Source organism: Caretta caretta, chromosome 1 (genome assembly GCF_965140235.1).
Source record: "Caretta caretta isolate rCarCar2 chromosome 1, rCarCar1.hap1, whole genome shotgun sequence".
In the NCBI taxonomy this organism is placed as follows: Eukaryota; Metazoa; Chordata; order Testudines; family Cheloniidae; genus Caretta; species Caretta caretta.
In genome coordinates this window covers 187229031-187252394 of record NC_134206.1, presented here as the reverse complement: position 1 = coordinate 187252394, position 23364 = coordinate 187229031, and the positions used below count along the sequence as shown (strand labels likewise).

The 23364-nt window shown below is 44.9% G+C and overlaps 1 protein-coding gene across 1 annotated transcript in view; it reads left to right on the top strand.

Moving 5' to 3' along the window:
- PTGFRN (prostaglandin F2 receptor inhibitor) overlaps window positions 1–23364 on the top strand; it is a 106751-nt gene that overhangs the window by 23150 nt on the left and 60237 nt on the right. Inside the window, exons 2-3 of the mRNA XM_048869385.2 lie at window positions 18381–18746; window positions 19865–20284. Of these exons, the coding sequence (XP_048725342.1) occupies window positions 18381–18746; window positions 19865–20284 (786 nt within the window). The remainder of the gene's footprint in view (window positions 1–18380; window positions 18747–19864; window positions 20285–23364) is intronic.

The following is a 23364-nucleotide window of genomic DNA, read 5'->3' as shown; positions in this document are numbered from 1 at the left end:
TATCCTGACCTACTTGTGGGGAGATGGCTCAGGAAATTTTATCATCATGCCATGCAAACCATGCTCTGTTTTCATTGTTTGTGCCTTAACTTGGTCCTTAGCATGGTTGTTTTTACAGTGAAAATGGACCCCGAGCTAATATAATGAAGATGGATCCCTAGACAATAAAATCTTCTCTAGGAATTTACAGTCTGAACGCTAGTTCATCACCAGTTTGTCACTGCAGTTTTGCCTCATGGCAAATAGTTTGCAAATGCACTCTCAAACTTGGTACCAGGGTGGTCCTGCACTGTCTGTTTCACTGTTTGTTCAGTACCTCCAGCAACTGCACTGCCCAGTCTCTCATTACCTCCAATCAACAACGCAGATTATGTAAACGGGGAAGAAACGGCTCAAGAGAGTCAGGACCCAAGGCAAAGTGGAGAGGCTAGAGCCTGATATGCATGTTTTGGATTGGTCAGTGTTGTGGCTGCTGTTACCCATATTCTGGCTCTGCTGGATGGTTCTGTTTTGTTATAATGCCAGTTTTTGTCACCCAAAGTGCGACTTCCCAAAAGATCAGGCTACCCAGGGACTGACTTTGAATGGTTTTTCAAAAGAGGATTGAAAACTTATTGGAGAAGAGAAGGGGGAAGGTGAAATTATGGGCATGTCTAGACCAGGAAAAATGATAGTATTTTTTCCCCCCGACATGTTAGCTGACACATTTTAGTTAACATGACTTTACAGTAGTGCCTCAGAATTATGAACATCTCAGGAAAGGAGGTTGTTCATAACTCTGAACAAACATTACGGTTCTTTCAAAAGTTTACAGCTGAACCTTGACTTAATACAGCTTTGAAACTTTACTGTGCAGAAGAAAAATGCTGCTTTCCCTTTATTTTTTTTTAGTTGTTTACATTTAACACAGTACTGTATTTGCTTTCTTTGTCTCTGTTGCTGCCTGATTGCGTACTTTCTGTTCCAAATGAGGTGTGTGATTGACTGGTCAGTTCACAACTCTGAGGTTCTACTGTATGAGACCTTCCACCTAGTATCGATTGGGTGATGGGGGGGAGCCAAGGATTGACAGCTGTTGTGTTTCTAAAAGTGACTTTCCCTGTCTATGCTGGGTGTAAAGTCCTTTGTAAAATCATGTTGGTTAAAATGTGTGAGTCAATGTCTTAATGACCATTTCCTTATCTACACACGCACAGATAAAACCTAACTACAGTGTTTACACTGGCCCAGATCGTCTTTTCCAGTCTCAAAATTGTCCTTTGATGTTAAATAAGGACAATGGCTTAGATTTAGCGCCAAAGCTCTGTGCTGTACAATCCACAAAAATAGTCACTTGCTTCCGAAAGATACACATACATGTCTACATGCATTGGGACTGCTCCTCTCAGGCTATGTCTACCTACAGACCTTACAGCGGCAAAGCTGTGCCACTGTAAGGTCCCCTATGTAGCTGCTCTGTGCCATTGGGAGAAAGCTCTCCTGCCAGCATAATTAAACCGCCCCCAATAGAGTGGCAGTAGCTACGTCGGCAGGAGAGCGTCTCCCGCTGCCCTAGCGCTGTCCACACTGGCGCTTTTGTTGATGAAACACATGTGGGTCAGGGGTGTGAAAAAACACACCACTGACTGACAAAAGGTTTTACCAACAAAAGTGCTAGTTTCGACAGAGCCTCAGTTACACAACTGTTTAGGAAAGAACTGGGATAATAAATACAACAAACTAGATGTTATTGAACAGCTCTGATTTTAATCCTGTAAATTCTAGTTGGCAGACATCTTAATGTCAGAAAAATTTTATACAAACATTTACAGTTTGGTTTGACATTTGTATTTCCCAAGAATTAGGAGTGAGAATTGGAACTAATATTTCCACAAACCTTTTCAACTTTGCTTCCAACCATGCCAGCTCTTCCACTTGTTCTTTTGTTGGAGCTGCCATAACAACTTTTCTGCTTATTCTTCCTTAAAATTTAATGTATTAAAACTCTCCTCTTTGAATTCAGTTTCTCAGGCAGAAGAGCAGATAATTTCCCCCCTTCTTAGAGGTCTAAGTGTCAATTTTGGAATAACTTAACTTCCTGGAACCAGAGTATAAATCTATATGGGCAACTCAGCCCATTATCCTTTGGAGGTAGGTAAACTGAGTTCCATGCAGATTGCTATGTGAGGGTCTTTCAGATAGGACCATGGAAGAGCAGAGTTGTTTCTTTCTGGATTTTATAGATTTCTTCACTGCTTTCTGCAGCCTATTATTACCTTTTAACTATCAGTGGCAGTGAAAGGAAATACAGAGCCAGCACTCAATAGAGTTGTATTTGATGTTCTGAGAAAGCTAACCACACAACATTTAGTGTTGTAAACATCTAGCAATCAATGCTCTGTTTAGAACAAGGGCCGCTTTAGCAATTTACAGCAAGTTGTCTTCTCCCTTGTGAATTCATCTTTAATACTAGGTGTACTATCTTCATCAGATTTGCTTTGTGCAGTGATCAAGATGCAGCAGTGCACTTTGGGACCTGTACTCTCAAGCAGGCTGTGATATAAAATACTATCACCATATTTAGTGTTCCATTTTGGAACATCATCTGCTAGTCACTGCTTCTCCACAAACTGCCACTTCGCTTACCAGTCTCTGCATCTTGGGTAATGTAGGGTTCAGCCTGACAGCCAGAAGAAATAGATTGTCAAATTTTTTAGGAGATGAGGAACTATTGTATAGCTGGGTCATTTAAAAGATGGAAGTGGCAGGGGTTACCTTCTCTCTACCAGGGATTGGTGGCTTGGTAGCTGGAACTCCTGTCCCATAACTCTTCAGCAGAGAAAAGAATCAGGGTAACTGATGATTGCCTTGGGAAGGAGGAGTCGGAGGCATCCTTCCTTCCTCGTTGGCAGGTAGAAGGAACTACTCCAAGGCAGACTTGTGGCCAGTGATCAAACGTGTGGTAAGCAACTATTTTTAGTCTTGCACTGTGAAATTGCTAGCTTATGAGCACAGAGTTTTTCTCATTTCTCTGCTTTGGTCACCCCTGACATAGTCATTGGGCCTTCCTATTGCTGTTCCTGCAGGTCCTGATCTTGCCCATCCACCATATATATCTCAATGGTGGCAGCATACGGGCACTTGTATGGGACAGGTGGAGAGACAGATCTGAATTTTCATCTGACACATCATGTGGAGGCTGGCTGTGCTTCTGCCCTTCCAGCAGAGCTCCTTTGCCTTAGAGCAACTTTTGCAATGTATCAAAATCCTCTGGCTTGGGAGTTTAGCCTCCCTGAGACCCCATCTATACTGCAGCTTAACTGGGAAGTGTGGAACACAGTTTCCTGTGGAAAGGTTTACCCCTTTCTCCAGGTATTAATATTGGGCCCAGTTAGCCCTCCCCATATGAATTTTTTTCTCAGGACTTCAGGTCTCCTATTGCCCACTTAAGAAAAGCTGGGTTACAGGTTGCTCAGGTGAGTTGAAACTCCATTCCTGGGAAGGAGAGATGGATGAGATAACAAGCCAATATTGTATAGAAAGAAATGTGAGGTTTTCACCTTGGTTGCTTTGTATGTGGAGCAGGACGTGAGAGCTTGTGGATGGAGCATGCTATGGAGTGGGATCCAGGAGGTATTCTGCATGGGCTGAGCAGTGGGAACCTGCAGGTCTCTGTTCTGATCTCATTGACATCTGAGTTACTAAAAAATCTAATGGAATTAGTCTCTGATCACGTTTGAGGCTTCACTTAAAATGCAATATGCGTTTCTTCAGCCTGATGGAGATAATGGGTTTTAAGCAATTACACCCTGGCTTAATTCCTTTAGATAAGCACTCTGCATTATCTAAAAAAAGAACCCCAACCAACTGGGAAAGAACAATGTAAATGTCTCTCTCATGCACTCTCCCATTCACTCCTTACTGATGTCTTGGGATGATAATGCTGCAGATCTGTTGAGCCATAACAATCTACAAGTCAGTGCTCTATCTAGAGGGTGCCGCAATAAGAGAGGTATAACAGCACTGTCAGGAGACAGGGTACAGAGCTCTGCATGCTTCAGATACTCCAGTGCTTGTAGGATGATTACAGCTTGGCCACAAAGTCTCAAATTTGGCCTCTCTTCATGAAGCCCTCAGCGCTCTCCCTGTAGTCTCTGATTATGAGATGTCAGATGCTCTGAATGCTGTTGCTGAGCCTAACATTTCATGTAGTATAAACCCCCAAAACCCCGTCCCTTTGTTTGGGTCTGCATTAGGGAGAGGGGTATGGTGTGGGGGTATGGAGGGAAAATGAAAGAGATTTCCCTTAATTAGATTTAAGATGAGTAATGTAATTTATTTAAAGTCGCTAGCTGAATTTCTGACACCCGGAGAAATTCCTTTCAATCTGCTTAACCTACTTCTTGCCAGACTGCAAAGCGCAGTATGAGATAAAGGTTATTATTGGATGGATTTTTTTTTTAAAAGATGTTGGTGTAAACATGTCATTTTTAGGGAGGTTATATTATAAAATATGATTGCTGTTACATACATTTTATCAGAGGGTTTTGACACACAATATGGGTGTATTCATTTTCCCCTTCCCTTCCCAGTGGTGGTTCTGTCACTTACTGCATTTGTTTCTTGGTTGGAGCTGCCTCATGGCAATCCAGCATGAAGGGATCAGAGATGAGGACCAAATTGTCTTTCACTCCCTGGGGAAGGAGAACTGTAGTGCTGCTGAGGAGAGCTACCAGAGGAATGGTCGACTTCCTGTCTCTTCAGTCGCTGTTCTTTCCTCAGATGACAGGCAGGCGAATGGTTTCTGACAGTGGTCTGACCAGTCTTCCTGTGGAAAGAAAGCTGCTCTGATGCACTTGCATGGGTGTTTCCTTGGGAGTGCAAAAGGAGTGTAAGGAACAGGGCTTGTTACCATTCTGTAGAACTACAATGGGTACCACAAGTTTAGTGCATTTTCAGTTGCAGCATGGAAGTGGGAGATCTGGCACTTTGCTAGAAATAGGAGACATGTCAGCTAGCTGCCGGTGGAAGCAATTCCTGGATGTTTGCAGCTGATGACACACTAAAGGGACTCTTTCCTTTGACACAATACTGCACTGAATCAAAGGCCAGATTGCAACTGTGGTAATGATTCTCCCTTCCTAAATACCTTCATTTATTTTCAAAGTTGGCTGCCGTGTTCTTCTTGTCATAAATTGTTGTACACTGTTTAAACAGATGCTTTGTTTCACCCCAGACGTGCCTGCATTTCATTGGCAAATCAAGCATCCATTGTATATCTGCTTGAAAAGCACTTTAGTGTGTTCATCCCTGAAGGATCTCAGACATATATTATTTCATATGGTTGCCTTGGTTGAAAGAATCCACCTGGATGTTTCAACTATCATTGCCTGCCTGAAGCATAGACATACGGTGCTTATTCTCAGCCAGTTTGCTCGTCTTTCAACCCTTTTTGGATATTGAATTGTTTTTTAATTGGCATCCCACTGCTTATCACATCACACTTACATTTGAGCAGCTGACAGGGAGAGTTGACCTAGCTGTTGAAACCATGTTCTCCTTTTATTAGGTGGATGTGTCTAGGCCACAGAAGGAACTTCTTACAAGAGAATGGTCTCCAAAACAGTGGTCTGTTCTGTTGTGACTCTACAGGGGGCATGCTTAGCAAGTCCCAGCAGTGAGACATGAACAGACTAGCTAGGGTGGTAAGGAAGATTCCCTTATTACCTTTAGTACACACATTTCACCTCCAGAGTAATACAACACATTACAGCAGCTTCATTTTTCTCTAGAAACTAACATTAGTGTGCAGTCCTATGATGTTAACAAACCAGAGCACTCTCCCAGAGTAGTCTCCAGGTCTCTTGTGCTCTAGGAATAAATTCACTCTGCCTGTGTCATAAGAAAAAGGGCTGCTGACAGAATTCCAGGTTTTTGGGCCTTGTAGGTGACTCTACAGATTCTCTACCTTCTTCTGCTATATGTAAAACCTGAGCAATCAAAAAGCATCTAAAATATTTTAGTATCGGATGCTCGTCACTTCCTATCAGCAGTATTCTCATATCGATTGAGGCAAGAGCTGAAAACTGGTATTGCTGGAGGGGATAATTGGGTTGGGAATTTCCTTGTCATTGAGAATACATTTATACAAAACTTAGAGGTGAGATAATTTTTAAACTTCTCTTCATCTGTCCCTCATCATCTAAAAACCATGAGCTGCTCTGCAGATAGTCTGGTTAACTTCAGCCTGTCCAATCAATCTTTCTTCCTCTCCTCACCTCAAACCCACTCACCCCCAATCTCTACTCTGGCGTTTATTTAATCATTGGATAACACATAAACAGCGCATACCAGTGATTGAGAGAAAAGCCCAGGGGGCAGGTGAATGTGTGTACTGTATAGCAGGTACAGTGAAGAGGGCAATAATGGGACCTACACAACTGTTGATTAAAGGGGAAATAGGCACTAGTCCACCGGTGGTTGAAGTGTGACCTCCACTACAGAGTGCTTTGAAGCTAACCTCATCTTAAATACAGCAATGAGGCTTGTGGAGACTACAGGTCCCAGTATGCAACATTCTATCTTGATGCAAGCTGCTTGCCACTCTGATCAAGATGAAGCATTTGTATACTGGGACTTGTGGATTCCAGTGGGTATATTAAAAGGTGTGAGCAAGTTAAATGTGCTCCATTTAAATGTTTCTGATAAATGATTAGCATAGCTCTTTGGTTTCCCTACATTCTGGTGGTTCTTGCTTAATCCCCCTAGAGTGCAGACAGTAAGCCCTGGTCTACACTAGGACTTGAGGTCGAATTTAGCAGCGTTAAATCGATGTAAACCTGCACCCGTCCACACGATGAAGCCCTTTATTTCGACTTAAAGGGCTCTTAAAATCGATTTCCTTACTCCACCACTGACAAGTGGATTAGCGCTTAAATCGGCCTTGCTGGCTCGAATTTGGGGTACTGTGGACACAATTTGACGGTATTGGCCTCCGGGAGCTATCCCAGAGTGCTCCATTGTGACCGCTCTGGACAGCACTCTCAACTCAGATGCACTGGCCAGGTAGACAGGAAAAGAACCGCGAACTTTTGAATCTCATTTCCTGTTTGGCCAGCTCATCAGCAGAGGTGACCATGCAGAGCTCATCAGCAGAGGTGACCATGCAGAGCTCATCAGCAGAGGTGACCATGATGGAGTCCCAGAATCGCAAAAGAGCTCCAGCATGGACTGAACGGGAGGTACGGGATCTGATCGCTATATGGGGAGAGGAATCCGTGCTATCAGAACTCCGTTCCAGTTTTCGAAATGCCAAAACCTTTGTCAAAATCTCCCAGGGCATGAAGGACAGAGGGCATAACAGGGACCCGAAGCAGTGCCGCATGAAACTTAAGGAGCTGAGGCAAGCCTACCAGAAAACCAGAGAGGCGAACGGCTGCTCCGGGTCAGAGCCCCAAACATGCCGCTTCTATGATGAGCTGCATGCCATTTTAGGGGGTTCAGCCACCACTACCCCAGCCGTGTTGTTTGACTCCTTCAATGGAGATGGAGGCAACACGGAAGCAGGTTTTGGGGACGAAGATGATGATGATGAGGTTGTAGATATCTCACAGCAAGCAAGCGGAGAAACCGGTTTTCCCGACAGCCAGGAACTGTTTCTCACCCTGGACCTAGAGCCAGTACCCCCCGAACCCACCCAAGGCTGCCTCCTGGACCCGGCAGGCAGAGAAGGGACCTCCGGTGAGTGTACCTTTTAAAATACTATACATGGTTTAAAAACAAGCATGTGAAAGGATTAATTTGCCGTGGCATTCGTGGCTCTCCTGGATGTACTCCCAAAGCCTTTGCAAAAGGTTTCTGGGGAGGGCAGCCTTATTGCGTCCATGGTAATGGTAGGACACTTTACCACTCCAGGCCAGTAACACGTACTCGGGAATCCTTGTACAACAAAGCATTGCAGTGTATGTTTGCTGGCGTTCAAACAACATCCGTTCTTTATCTCTCTGTGTTATCCTCAGGAGAGTGAGATATAATTCATGGTCACCTGGTTGAAATAGGGTGCTTTTCTTCAGGGGACACTCAGAGGTGCCCGTTCCTGCTGGGCTGTTTGCCTGTGGCTGAACAGAAATGTTCCCCGCTGTTAGCCATGTTGAGGGGGTAGCCACTCGGTGGGGGGAGGCAAAATGCGACTTTGTAACGAAAGCACATGTGCTATGTATGTAATGTTAACAGCAAGGTTTACCCTGAAAGAGTGTAGCCACTGTTTTATAAAATGTGTCTTTTTAAATACCGCTCTCCCTTTTTTTTTTTCTCCACCAGCTGCATGTGTTTCAATGATCACAGGATCTTCTCCTTCCCAGAGGCTAGTGAAGATTAGAAAGAAAAAAAAAAAACGCACTCGTGATGAAATGTTTTCTGAGCTCATGCTGTCCTCCCACACTGACAGAGCACAGACGAATGCGTGGAGATAAATAATGTCAGAGTGCAGGAAAGCACAAAATGACCGGGAGGAGAGGTGGCGGGCTGAAGAGAGCAAGTGGTGGGCTGAAGACAGGGCTGAAGCTCAAATGTGGTGGCAGCGTGATGAGAGGAGGCAGGATTCAATGCTGAGGCTGCTGGAGGATCAAACCAGTATGCTCCAGTGTATGGTTGAGCTGCAGCAAAGGCAGCTGGAGCACAGACTGCCGCTACAGCCCCTGTGTAACCAACTGCCCTCCTCCCCAAGTTCCATAGCCTCCACACCCAGACGCCCAAGAACACGGTGGGGGGGGGGGGCCCTCCGGCCAACCAGCCACTCCACCACAGAGGATTGCCCAAAAAAAAGGCTGGCATTCAATAAATTTTAAAGTTGTAAACTTTTAAAGTGCTGTGTGGCATTTTCCTTCCCTCCTCCACCACCCCTCCTGGGCTACCTTGGTAGTCATCCCCCTATTTGTGTGATGAATGAATAAAGAATGCATGAATGTGAAGCAACAATAACTTTATTGCCTCTGCAAGCGGTGATCGAAGGGAGGAGGGGAGGGTGGTTAGCTTACAGGGAAGTAGAGTGAACCAAGGGGCGGGGGGTTTCATCAAGGAGAAACAAACAGAACTTTCACACCGTAGCCTGTCCAGTCATGAAACTGGTTTTCAAAGCTTCTCTGATGCGTACCGCGCCCTCCTGTGCTCTTCTAACCGCCCTGGTGTCTGGCTGTGCATAACCAGCAGCCAGGCGATTTGCCTCAACCTCCCACCCCGCCATAAACGTCTCCCCTTTACTCTCACAGATATTGTGGAGCGCACAGCAAGCAGTAATAACAGTGGGAATATTGGTTTTGCTGAGGTCTAAGCAGGACAGTAAACTGCACCAGCGCGCCTTTAAACGTCCAAATGCACATTCTACCACCATTCTGCACTTGCTCAGCCTGTAGCTGAACAGCTCCTGACTACTGTCCAGGCTGCCTGTGTACGGCTTCATGAGCCATGGCATTAAGGGTAGGCTGGGTCCCCAAGGATAACTATAGGCATTTCAACATCCCCAACAGTTATTTTCTGGTCTGGGAATAAAGTCCCTTCCTGCAGCTTTTGAAACAGACCAGAGTTCCTGAAGATGCGAGCGTCATGTACCTTTCCCGGCCATCCCACGTTGATGTTGGTGAAACGTCCCTTGTGATCCACCAGTGCTTGCAGCACTATTGAAAAGTACCCCTTGCGGTTTATGTACTCGCCGGCTTGGTGCTCCGGTGCCAAGATAGGGATATGGGTTCTGTCTATGGCCCCACCACAGTTAGGGAATCCCATTGCAGCAAAGCCATCCACTATGACCTGCACATTTCCCAGGGTCACTACCCTTGATATCAGCAGATCTTTGATTGCGTGGGCTACTTGCATCACAGCAGCCCCCACAAGTAGATTTGCCCACTCCAAATTGATTCCCAACTGACCAGTAGCTGTCTGGCGTTGCAAGCTTCCACAGGGCTATCGCCACTCGCTTGTGAACTGTGAGGGCTGCTCTCATCTTTGTATTCATGCACTTCAGGGCAGGGGAAAGCGAGTCACAAAGTTCCATGAAAGTGCCCTTACGCATGTGAAAGTTTCGCAGCCACTGGGAATCGTCCCAGACCCGCAACACTATGTGGTCCCACCAGTCTGTGCTTGTTTCCTGAGCCCAGAATTGGCATTCCACAGCATGAACCTGCCCGATTAGCACCATGATGCATGCATTGGCAGGGCCCATGCTTTGAGAAATCTGTGTCCATGTCCTGATCACTCACGTGACCGCGCTGACGTCGCCTCCTCGCCCGGTATTGCTCTGCCAGGTTCTGGTGCCTCATATACTGCTGGATAATGCGTGTGGTGTTTAATGTGCTCCTAATTGCCAAAGTGAGCTGAGAGGCCTCCATGCTTGCCTTGGTATGGCGTCCGCACAGAAAAAAGGCACGGAACGATTGTCTGCCGTTGCTCTGACAGAGGGAGGGGGCGACTGACGACACGGCTTACAGGGAATTAAAATCAACAAAGGGGGTGGCTTTACACAATGGGTATTTCAGGCAGGACTTCACGGAGGGTTCCAGTAAGAAATGGTGCACCTAAGTAATTGTTCTTATTGGAACAAGCAGGTTGGTCTGGCCTCTGATTGATACATGGCTAGATTTACCTCGCTGCACCTTCTCTGTGAGTGACTGCAGTGTGACCTAGAGGAATGAGTCCCCTAGACGGGGGGAAGCAAATGAGTACAAAACAAATCTGGTCTATTTCTTGTTTTGATACACTCCATCTATCTTTTACATCTTTGGCTGGCAGCAGACGGTGCAGAAGGACTGCAAGCCATCCACATCTCATGGCTGCTCGGCAGAAGATGGTACAATAGGACTGCTAGCAATCTGTATCGCCTGCCTGCTCACCATAAGATGGTTCAATAGGACTGACTGCAGGACCAAAGAGAATGACCTGGTCAAGTCACTTCTAATGTAGTCCCTGCACCCATGTCTGCCCAGGCGCTCCTGGCCAATGTGGCCAGGAGCACCTCGGACATGACGATGACGGCTACCAGTCCTATTGTACTGTCTGCTGCCACAAGGCAAGGGGTTGCTGCTGCTGTGTAGCAATGCATACCACGTCTGCCAGCACCTAGGGGACATATGGTGACGGTTACCTGAGTGGGCTCCATGCTTGCCGTGGTATGGCGTCTGCACAGGTAACTCAAGAAAAAAGGCGCAAAACAATTGTCTGCTGCTGCTTTCACGGAGGGAGGGAGGGAGGGAACGGGGGCCTGACGATATGTACCCAGAACCACCTGTGACAATGTTTTAGCCCCATCAGGCATTGGGATCTCAACCCAGAATTCCATTGGGCAGCGGAGACTGTGGGAACTGTGAGATAGCTATCCACAGTGCAACGCTCCGGAAGTCGACGCTTGCCTCGGTACTGTGGAAGCACTCCGCCGAGTTAATGCACTTAATGCACTTAGAGCATTTTCTGTGGGGACACACACAGTCGAATATATAAAACCGATTTCTAAAAAACCGACTTCTATAAATTCGACCTTATTCCGTAGTGTAGACATACCCTAAGTTACCTAGTCCGTCATTTGTATCACAAGGCTGAGGAATGTTCACTTGTCTATTGTATATGTGTTGGCCTCACTACAGAGATCCTTTTGTTTTTGTTTTTTAAAGTAACTCCAGTTCTTCAGCTGGTGGCCTGGTAAGTCTTTAAAGGAGGTTAGCATTTATGCAGGGTTTCTGTTCAACCAGGTTCAGTGTCTTAATTCTTGTTTGTTATATGAAGACAGTTGTCTTTAAGTCCAAGATAAATAAACATTGTGAATAAACATTGGTGGTCTCTGTAATCGTATAAAATATTAAACTTTAAATATCCTTCCTGCTTTTCTGTCACTAACATATACAGTGTCTTGTCTTCTCCCCCATCTGTTTCTACAGTTAAATGGGATTCCAGTGAATTCATTACGAGCGTGCCACCCTGTATTAACACTGAAATGAATTAGATGCCTTGGGAGATAAATGCTCCCAATAAACCAATAGTTTGGAAACCTGTTGTATATCACAAAAGCTGAACTCTGTCTGCTCTTAGGGATGGGGAAAATATGCGTTTTAAACAATGCATTTTAAAACCAAATATTAATAAATTGTCTCCATGTATCTGCTAACGCAAATAGGAGTTGTCCTTCTGCCAAGACCAGAGTTCATAACTGTAGCAGGAGATGCAGAAGCCATGTGCATCACTAACTTCAGTAGAGAACACAGCACTGTACTTGGTTTTTAGGGATAGCGATGGCATTGACTGCAGCAGGAATAAAAGCAGAACCCTAAATTCCCGGGGTTGGTCAATATCCAGCCTTCCAGGTCACCTGTAACATCATGGAATGTCATCTGTCACAGGAGTCACCCAGTAATGGGTATCTTGAACAACTTGAGCCACATCAAATGCCCCTATCAGGTGAAGCTGTGCTCTTATGTGTTGGCTGATCAGAGAATGAGGTAAAATCTCGGCACTGAGAGAGACCCAGTTTATATTAGCAGCTGCAAATAGTGTTTTCAGAAAATAAAATTTCTTTCCTCCAGTTCACTTCCACCCCCAACATAAGAATGGAACGATCAATCCCATGTTGCTAAAACTGTGCCCTAAGGAGGAGGGGTTAGTCTGTGCTATACCTGTAGGGGTGTTCAGGATGCATGCCCAACAAATTCACTACAGAGTCCACAGATCTGGTTTTCAGAGGTGCTAAATGCCCATGCCTTCAGTTTAAGTCAATGGGATCTGTAGTGACCTTGAAAGAATAAGATGCTGAACTAACTCTGTTACTCACAGTGCAAATGTGTCGACCTCACCACATTAGCCATGCCTTTGTCACCTCTAGATTGGGTTAGTGCAGTACGCTATATGTGGGGCTACACTTGAAGACTAGTGAAAAACATGGTTACCTTCTTATTTAGTCCATGTCTACATTACAAACTTCGATGCATACAAGTTATGGTAGCATACAACCACCAAAGTTTGTATATTGCTCAGGCATGTGCATACTTATCTGCTTGTGTGTTCGCTGCGCGTTCTCACCAGGAGAGCTTGTGTCGATACAAAGTGCAGTGCACCATGGGTAGGTATCCCTGTATGACAAGTGCTGCTGTCTGGCGCAGTGCCTTTTGGGACACTTTAGCAATGTTTTGTGGGATAGTAATGACTTGCCCAGGGATTGCTGAGAGCCAGAGGTTAACTTCCCAGCGGGCAATTTTCTTCATCCCATAATGCCATCCATATCCCATAATTTTCATGCCTTTTAAAAAAAAATCCCACAAACCCATGCTGCACTTTGTCTGCAATCTCTAATAGAAGCCTGGAGTCCAAAGAACTCTGTACTATTTTCATGAAGGTTGCAAATACAGGGCGCACGATTATCCTGAATTTACAGACCCGCAGGAAGTACCGCAACAACTGAGGACATGATTTCTTCAAGGACAGTTTGCTGAGGGACAGAGTGGAAAAACAATTCAGGGTTGTTGGTGGTACTCATGGAGCAGCTACGGGAGGCAGAGCACTGCTCTGGTCCCAAGAATGAGCAGACTGGTGGGATCGTGTTGTAATACAGATTTGGGATGATGAGCAGTGGCTGCAGAACTTTCAGATGCAAAAGGTCATGGTCCTGGATCTATGTCCTGAGCTTGCCCCAGCCCTTCAGCTCAGGAACAACAGAATGAGAGCTGCAGTGACACTGGAGGAGCGAGTGGTAATCATACTCTGGAAACTTGGAACGTTGCATTGCTACCAGTCAGTGGAAAATCCTGTTGAAGTTGGAAAATCCACGGGGCGGGAGAGGGAAGCAGGGGTATGTTGTCATGCAGGTGTGCAGGGCCATTAATTGTCTCCTGCTATGCAGGACTTTGATCCTTGGCCATGCACTGGGCATAGTAGATGGCTTTGCAGCAATGAGATTCCCAAACTGTGTGGGTGATAGATGGCATGTACATCCTATTTTGGTACCACCCCACCTTGCCACAGAGTACATCCACAGAAATCTATGGTTATGCAAGTGTTGGTGGATCACTGGGGACACTTCATGGATATCAACATGGAGCTGCTCAGGGAAGGTGCATGACACTTGCTCCTTTAAGAATATAGGACTGTTCAGGAAGCTGCACTTAGACCTTCTTTCCTGACCAGTGGTTTACCATGTATAACCATATAGGGTTAGCTTTTCCATAATTTACTGATGTAAGATGAACCAGTTTAAGTAAGGGTGAAAACTTTTTTTTTAAAGTTCATCCTATGTTAGGGAGCTTGCACTACCTTAATTAAATCAATTTCGTTAAACCCATGCAGCTTTTCTAGTGTATTCAAGGCCTTCAATATTGCTTTTCCTCATGTTATTTCTCAACAGTTGTGATTGGTAGCCTCCAGATTCTAATGTCCGGGGGCTCCTGGCCGAGTGTTGTAGGTGAAGTATCCTGGACTCTGGAATTCACTCCACTCGCTGGTCTGTCGAAGGCTGTTTTGACCTACAGGGCAAATGGCAAAGCTCATCCTTTGCTTATGACTCTCACCCTTCAGAAAAGAGTAGAGGGTTAGGGAAGGATATGAGTTGAGCCTTACTGGGGTTTAAATGGGCTTGAGTCCTTTAACACTGGGTCAGTTTGTATTACTAACTTAACTTAATTTGTGGTGTGCATGTGTGTAGAGAGAGGAGATAAACATGTTGTAAAGCAATAAACTAGTCCCTCTAGCTTCTGTCTTCAGCAACCTGTAGGAGCACATCTTCATGCTTATTATATTCATCTCCACTCTCACACTGCAGACAGTAAATTCTGCCTCTCGCTGGGTGGGCTCCTGCATTAAAACTGAATTGGAGAAAGTGGAAGAAACATAGCTGGGTGGTGCAGAGAAGTCCAGTTTCCTTACTAGTAAACTAAATGACTTGATCTATCATGTAATTATGTTTTCCTGCTGTTATTTCATTTGGTTTATTATAGTGCTTTGTTTTTCTTAAAGATGTTAAAAGTAAAAAACCTACATTTAATGGAGCACTAAGGTTGGAAACTTAATAGCATGAAAGTCAGGAAATTAGCTAGGCTTACCACAATGTTCTCTTTGCCATATCATGCATATGCCCAGTAGAAATGAATGTACTACAAAATGAAGGGTTGAGTGTGGGCTGTGATTCTATGGGAAAATGCATTATAGGAGTTAATAGCAGGGGTGAAGAGGACCACCTATCAATTTTTCATTAATCTTCTTTTAGTTGAATTGCTAGGTCATGCTACCTGTGATCAGAAGATAAACAATCATACCAGATAATTTATTTTAATGTTTGGGCACAAAACTGTTAAAATTATTGTGGAGGCTTTAATTGTTACAACTAACGTTGCACTGAAGTAAGTACTTATATTTCCGACTGGTGCAGGTTATGGGAAAGAAGTGTGGATGGGCAGGGCATACCCTGTGAGGAGTGACATGGGGCCCTTCCCTGAGAGAGAGAGGTTCCTATTGATAAATCCTGGCATTCTTACTGGGCTCAAATTCATATGACAACAGCATGACTTTTAACCAATGGGATGTTTTTGTTGGAAATCCTATTGCTAGACTTGGATGTGGCCAGCATCTCGCATTAGTCCCCCTGTATCCTGTGCGTGTCATTGATCTGCAAACAGGGATATCATTGAGTTTAATGGACCTTTTCTTGGACAAATATGTTGTTCTTCCATGTCTATAACGGGTGGCTTCCCTAGTGATGGTGAAGTGGTTAAAAGTTGTTGAACTTTATTTTTTAAAATCTGTGCTCAGAGTTCATGTGAGTGCTCTCCAGAGGACTCTGGATATTAGATCCACTTGACCTTGCTTTGTGGTCCTAGAAGCTGGGGTGGTCTCAGGAGGACAGATCCTTTCAGCATCCTGGCTGCCCCTCGGCACTCCCAAACACTATACCAATATGTCTTGCAATGGATGTGTAGCTAGGGGTGATGGAGCAGGATTACAGGTTTGTGTAAGTGATTTTGTTGAGCGACTGAATCTGAAAGGTTTGCGTCTTTTGCTGAAAAAGTGTTTTTCTTTCGTGGAAAGGCTGGGGTTGTGAATCAAGGCAGCTCTCGTTCTCTCTTGGGGAAGTGAGCTAACCTGCCAAAGCCAGCCTGCAGCTGCAGAGATTATTCTCTGGCTACAGAGCCAAACCCACCGGAAAAGTCTCACTACTGTTTCTTTGCCAGGTCATCTGGCTAAATTAAGTAGTTTGCATTTGGCCCTAGCATAATGTATTGCTTCTCCAGTCTTCTGCAGAGAATTAACACTTCCTTTGTGCCTGCATGGTTGTGGGGTTTAAGGAATACTATATGGGACCATGTCTTTCTTGATCTTCTCTACAGCTCTGTGCATGGTTGGTTTTCCAATAAATATTTGCAATATTATCCAGTCTTGTGGTACAGGAATCCTGATCTACCAACCCTGAGCCTTTGTGCCATGGTCTCCATTGGGGTTTTGGGGTGCCTGGTGGGGAGTGTTTCCTTTCCTCTCTGTTTTGAGTTTTGTGCTTTTATTTTAAGCTGCTGTTTCTCCTGAACTCTCTAGACTTCCTTTTATTTGTTTTGGAATTTGTTTGTCAGCAATTCAGGCTGGATAGTTTAATCTTGATCAGGCTCTTTCTTCTGGTGTGGAAAGGAAAGACCACATTCTTTACTGAACTGCTCTGTGGCAGAAAAGAGGGAAAGCCCAGGTGACTTTTTGAAATGTGGTGTGCAAGGGGTGAAAGGACCTTGCCCTTTGGAACCTTAAATATCTGTGACTCCTTGGGTAATAGTCCCTTAGCCAGCAAATAATGACTGGTGCTGATTTTCTACAGATTGGATACAGAAACTGAATGTGCACAAAAGACTTGCAAGTGGCAAGATGAACACTTTTCATATTGTATTAGTGACCTTTTACCACAATTACAGTGTTTACCTATCATGGATAGAAACCCTGGCATATCAGGGTTTCTATCAGAAGATTTTAGAGGAGGATTGAGGGTGCAGTCAACAAGTGGTCTCAAAGTGTGCCCTAGAAGTGAGAGAAGTTGGGGATCTTTTAAGTAAATGAAAAGTTTGTTTTGTTTTAATTTTATTGTGGGAGTAAACTGTGGGAGAGGGAATACATAGGATTACAGAAGTGTTTAGAGCCACTAGCCTTTGGAGCAGAGGTTCTGAACTCTATTCTGTGGAGAAGGCTAAATACCATTTTTAATTTTGGTTGTCAAGGCAGAGTAAAAATGTAAGACTTCATGGAGGTTTTCAGAGAGATCAGGTTAGAATGTCCTTTGTGTAGAAACAAAACTGTTAGCTATTTGTTTAGTACCTTATTGTTGCATTCAGCATTGCCCCCTGCTATTTCCACCCTGGGTTTCTCTTCCTTCCTCATCCTCCTTCCTGTCTTCTCTCTTCTCCTTTCTTCTCTCTGCATATTCTAATGCTAATTTAAACAGTAAAAGAGTAATGCTTAAATTAGTGGGGTTAGGTTTTAGGTTCTTTGTAACCAGAAGGGCTAAAATTCACTTTTAAAAAGCATGAAAACTTAAGTTCTGCAAATTCTGAACAAACTGCATAAATAAATTATACACCTAGATCCTGCCTCTAGGTTTTGTTTGACACATCTGCTCTAGAGGCTTTGGGGGAGCCCATGAGTGTTTTGGTCTTTGATCATTATGTCACATGGCAACTAGCCTGAAGGGGAAAGGAGCCCAGTGTGTCCAGGCTTCAGATCCTGTAGTAACTGCAGACTTTCACTTTTGGATGGCTGGCCAATTAGTTGCTTCTCTTGTGTAGTCACCCTACCTTCTACATACAAAGGGCTGTGTTTTAGTTGAAATTCTCTGGAGGCAAAAGGATTATGGCAATAAGATTGGGTGGTAAAGTAGAAGGGTCTAGTTCTTGGTTCAGTTCTTAGTTGTGCTATGTAAAGCCACTTGTGTGTCTAATCCAGCAACATGGAAGAGGGGAAAGGCGGAGATCTAAGTCTGAAGGAAAGTCTGAAGGAAATGGATTTTGTGGGATACCCTCATCTGATCTTAATGAGTGAATCTCAGTTGGCACTCCAGAGGAAGGTGGAAACTCCCTCAATAGACAGTGGGTCACTAAGCAAACAATAATAGAATGAATACAGAATGGGATCGGGAATAATGCTCAGAGTATTACAAAGTGTTTATGTAATCAGTGATGCACACCCACCTGGAATACTGTGTTGTCTTATGACCAACCCATCTCAAATATTTTATCAGGCATTGAAATTGGTGGGTGACAAATGATTAGAGACACACCCCCCCCGCCCCCCCGAAGCATCTGATACTTGGCACAGTCCGAAGCCAAATGCTGGACTAGCCGGACATCACATCTGACCCAGCATGATAATTCCTGTCCTAATTGTCTGTTTTCTCTTTTCCCACCCAGCTTTCTGCAAAGGGCGAATTGTGAGGGTGCCCAAAAGCCCACTCATTCGAGTCGAAGGTACAGAGACGGTGATCCCTTGCAATGTTACTGACTATGATGGACCCAGTGAGCAGAACTTTGACTGGGAATTTTCCCAGGGAACTGACTTTGTGCGGATAGTGAGTACCTGGGACTCATCATTCACCTCCCAGCAATACCAGAAGAGGGTTAGCAGCAGGGAAATCGTGCTGAGGCGGAGCAGCAATAATGCTGTGGAACTTCTGATCAGAAGTATCCAGCCAATTGACCAAGGAGAATACAAGTGCATCACCCCCAGCACAGATGCCACTGTTCAGGGAAATTACGATGCTACAGTCCAAGTGAAAGGTATTTCCACAGGGTGAGGGGTGTTTGTAATCAGTACCAGACAAATACGTACTGCTGGGTGTTCTCATCATGTGCATCTGTACAGTCCTGAGAATAGACATAGCCCTGTTTTGTCTAAATTGCTGTTTCTGCTTATCTGTATGTGGTTCCCCCTCCCTCCAGGTCCTTTCCTAAAGCCACCCTTCAAAAATATGCTATTCAAAGGGTGGCAACAGCAGAGGGAAGTAAGATAGAGGTGAAGGAGGAACATTATTGTAAATGAAGCCAAACTTTTTCATATTACCAACTGCCAAAAACCAATAACACACTAAAAATTGTTTGTTCTTAGAGTCCAGGATGCTGTAAATTTGCAATTTTTCCAGATTCATAGATTCCAAGGGACCATTGTGGTCATCTAGTCTGACCTCCTGTATCAAATGGGCCATAGAACGTCTCCAAAATAATTCCTAGAGCAGATCTTTTAGAACAACATCCAATCCTGATTTTAAAATGGTCAGTGGTGGAGAATCCACCACAACCCTTGGTAAAATATTGGTTGTTGTGAAGGAAGGGAGAATAACTGAGGAGTGGGAGAAGGATGATGTTTTGTAGCTGAGGTAATGTCATCTAGGGGTTTCCCAGTGCGGTAGGAATAGTTTCCCTTTTTCTAGATAGCATGCTGTGTTCCTTCAGCAGCAGCAGCATCCTGGCTTATCTCCTTTGATGTTAGAAAAGGAGCTTTTTTTGACTTGGTGTTTCTTCTCCGAATACCACAAAAACAGCTAGGCCCTTCCCTGGGGATGTACAGTCGGTTGGAATGGTGTTGCCTTGGTCTTGCCTTAGAGAGCAGAACTAGAGGGAAAGGGGTGATGATAAAATTAAGGACTTCAATCCTGATTCCTGAAGTGGGTGGCTTGCTCTGATAAAATACCTGGGGTTTAATGTGACTTTGTTTTTTGAGGGGGCAGGAAGGTTGTGGGGGAGATGAGAGTGATTGTCCAAGACCTGCTGTGAGAATTCAGCATAATTGCACAGTTGGGTCAGTCAGCCAACAGCATTTCCCATCCCCTCTCTTTACCGTTTCCATAAACTCACATATATTACTCTGTGTGTTTTATCATGTTTTCTTCTTTAAATAGTGATTGCCGATGGCTTAACTGTGAGTGGATCCAAAGCTCGGTCCTCGAAACCTCTCAAACTGTCTGAGGGAGACTCATTTGAATTACGCTGCTCAGCTTCCACCACCTCCTCAGAACACACTCACCTGCAAGTTACTTGGGAGCTCAAGAATGGCCCAGCCTGGCAGGAAATCCTCTCTCTGACACACGAGGGCAAGTTCCAGCCCAGCCCGGAGTATGAAGAGCGCTACCTGAGTGGAGATGTGCGCTTGGACACAGTGGCAAATGACATTTACCGACTGTCTGTATCCCAGGCACTGCCTCTGGATGAGGGCCTCTACAGGTGTCTTGTGAGCGAGTGGGTGAAAGGTGCAGATAGTTCCTGGCAGAAGATCCAGGAGAAGAATGTGGAAGTAGCAAGCGTGGTAATCCAACAGACTGGTGAGTTTCAGGTGCATGGGTCTCCTTATGACTTGTAACCATGCCACACCTAAGCCAGGAGAACTTATGAGAGCAGAAGTGAAGCAGGGAAAGCCTGGGTCAGTACTCCTGGGAGAACCTAGATTGCTGCAGGAGGTGATACTGGTGGCTCTCTTCTTTCTGAGTCAGTGCTGGGACAGGGCCTCAGCATAGTGCTGGGGGGCGATGTGCTGTTGAGGGCTCTGTCTTCTAAATGAGGTATAAAATCCAGATTCAAATCACTAAGGTATGTCTACACAGCAGTTAAAAACTCGCATCTGGTCTGGGTCAGGTGACTTGGGCTCACCAGGCTGTAAAATTGCTGTGTGGACATTTGGGCTTAGGCTGGAACCTGGGCTCTGGGAGCCTCCCCGCTCTCGGGGTCCCAGACCTCAGGCTCAAATGTCTGCACAGCAATTTCTAGCCATGCATGCTGAGCCCTGTGAGCCTGACTCGAGCCAGCCATGGCTGTGCCTCGGGTCTTTGTATTCCACTGGAGACGTACCCCTTACGGTCATTTAATTTCCTGTCGCACCTCCCGAGAGCGGGGTTGTTACTGTGTCTTGGTGACATTTCTACTTGGGTACTCGTATTTTTCTGTCCCCGGATTCCTCTCTCCCTTTCCTCTATTTTCTGTCCTCTGGTGTTAAACAGCTGCCTCAGTCCTCCCCAGAGGTGTCTGTGCTTCAGTGGCAGGTGTGTAGTGTTTGCTGTATGTAGCTTTTCAGGGTAAAGACCAATATAATTTCAAAGTATGACTGTTTAGCTCTGCTTGTGTTCATTTTGCTGCCCCCAGCCCATTGGACTGCTTGCTCTGTAATGTTGGCAGCCGTTTAGCAAGGAGTATTTCTGAGCACTGATGTTTAGGCACTGTAAATTACATGTGTTTAGGAAACAAAAAGACTCCTGGTGCTGGGTTGAGTATCCAAATATCTCTTTCCCACAGACTTCATGAATAGATACACTGAGCACATAAGTGTGCCAGCCCTGCCAAAGTGTGGGGTTGGGGGAGTTGTAATAGTGATGATGCATCTTATCATGTAGTTGGTGGAAGAACAGGCATGATGTCCCCTCAGAAATGAGAGTGTGATAGTATTTTAGGAAGTGTGTGTGACAGGCTGACAATATCCTGAATACACCTTATGGAATTAAGACCAACTTTATTGAATGAAGTTAAACCTTATTTAATTGGGTTTGGTGCCTTTGGGGTCTCTTGTATTGAAAATGCAATTGTTCGTGTTACTGTAGAATTGCATGTAACTTTTCTAGGGACTTGTCTAATGTAAACATTGGGAACTTCAAAAGACTTTTTTTTTTTAGACAATGTGCGTAAAATAGTTTTCCTAGAAAATACGGGCAGGGGGGCGGGCATGGGGAGCGGTGGAGTGAGGAGAATGCAAATTATCCACTTTGTAGCTTCAAAAGGGAGAATTCAACCAGGGGAGGAAAACCCATTGTCCACTAACAGCCTGCTCCTGGAAACTCCAGCTCTAAGACCCCTGAGCTGTATAAAAGATGGACTAAACGTGTTATGAGGGTCCTGATTGTGAGCTGAAGCTGTGATGAACCTGTGAAATCTGGATGGGGTGTGGAAGGACTACTCTGCTAGAGGCGGTGTTAGGGTTGGGAGATTCTCCGGTGAGCTTACCACTACACATGTAGATTCTTTAGTGTTTTCTCTATAGTGCTTTTTATCTTAAGAATAAAATAGGCTTGCACAGGAAGAACTGTGTAGTCATTTATACCTCTGTTATCAGTCTCTGAAAGGAAAGCAAATAGGTGAGGTTGGGCAGCCTGCTTGTGCTGGGAATAACACAGTGTAGGCAGGGAGCTGGGCCTCCTGGAAATTCCCTGATCAGAAAGAAGTGAGGTGTTTGTCTCCACCCAAGAAAGGCAACAGCTGGGGAGCTGGAAGCCTGAGAGGGGGTGCCCTTGCTGGATTTCTGAGGGGAAATATAGGTGAAGTTCTCCTGAACTGTGACAGTGTGCTCAGGCAGTAGAGGTATCTGCCATGTGAAATCCTTTGCCAGAGAGAGAACCCGGAACTTAGGGTTAGATAGCTAATTTTGGTTGGTGGGGCTTAGTTGTGAGCTCTGCTGGATCAGTCTGCTCCCTCTTCTCTTAGGGTATGTCTACTAGACAGGAAAGCTCTCAAATGCTCTCTCCAGAGCCATGGGGTACAGTACTGAGTAAGGGCTCTAATTCTGGCATTGCCTTGTCAAGTCCTTAAATTTTTGAGAAGCTTGCTTATGTAGGTGGGGTTTAATCAGTGATTGAATGAAAGGGGAGGGGGCACTAGGGACCAGCAATGCTGTGCATGATATTTTACTGCATTTTTGCTGATATTTTTTTATTTTGTTATAGGCTTCTAAATTCAGCCTGGCCAATGGCAGCACTAGCCATTTGTCAGGAGCAGGAGGCCTGTCCTAAATTGCATAATGTTGAGTAGATCACATCCTCCTCCTTACATATAAAATGGAGGGTGGTCCGATGTGGCCTGTACATGCTGTATATACCATCATGCAACATGGCCTGACTGCTTGGCTTTGGAGAGCATTTTGTACTGGGTCCTGTAGCCTCTGTAGACTGTACCTCCATATTAAAGACAAAGGTGGATGCAGTGTATTCCAGGCTATTTTGGCCGTCCTGGACACTACAATCTCTTCTGTAAATAAGGAGGTGTGAACCTGCAAAACTGATATAGTACTGTTAATTTGTGCACATAGGCTATGTAACTTCATGAACTTGTTACTGCTAACCTTGTCCTATTGCTACCTTCCGTTCTATTGTTTGTCACATTTGCTTGCCTTGTTTTAAATTTGATTCTAAGATCTCGGGCACAGGGACTTGTCTTCTTCCTATGGTTAAGTGCACCATCTAGCATAGTGGGCCTGTAATCCTGAATGGGGCATTCAGGCACTTCAGTGATGATAGAACAAAGGAGGCTCAGGAATGTGGGGAGGAGTGAGATTCTTACGAAAGTATCTCTTGGTTTATAAATGTAGTGTTTGAGTGCCCCTGGCTTGTGTGAAGATACTTAAGTTTCTTGGAGGCTCCCTTCA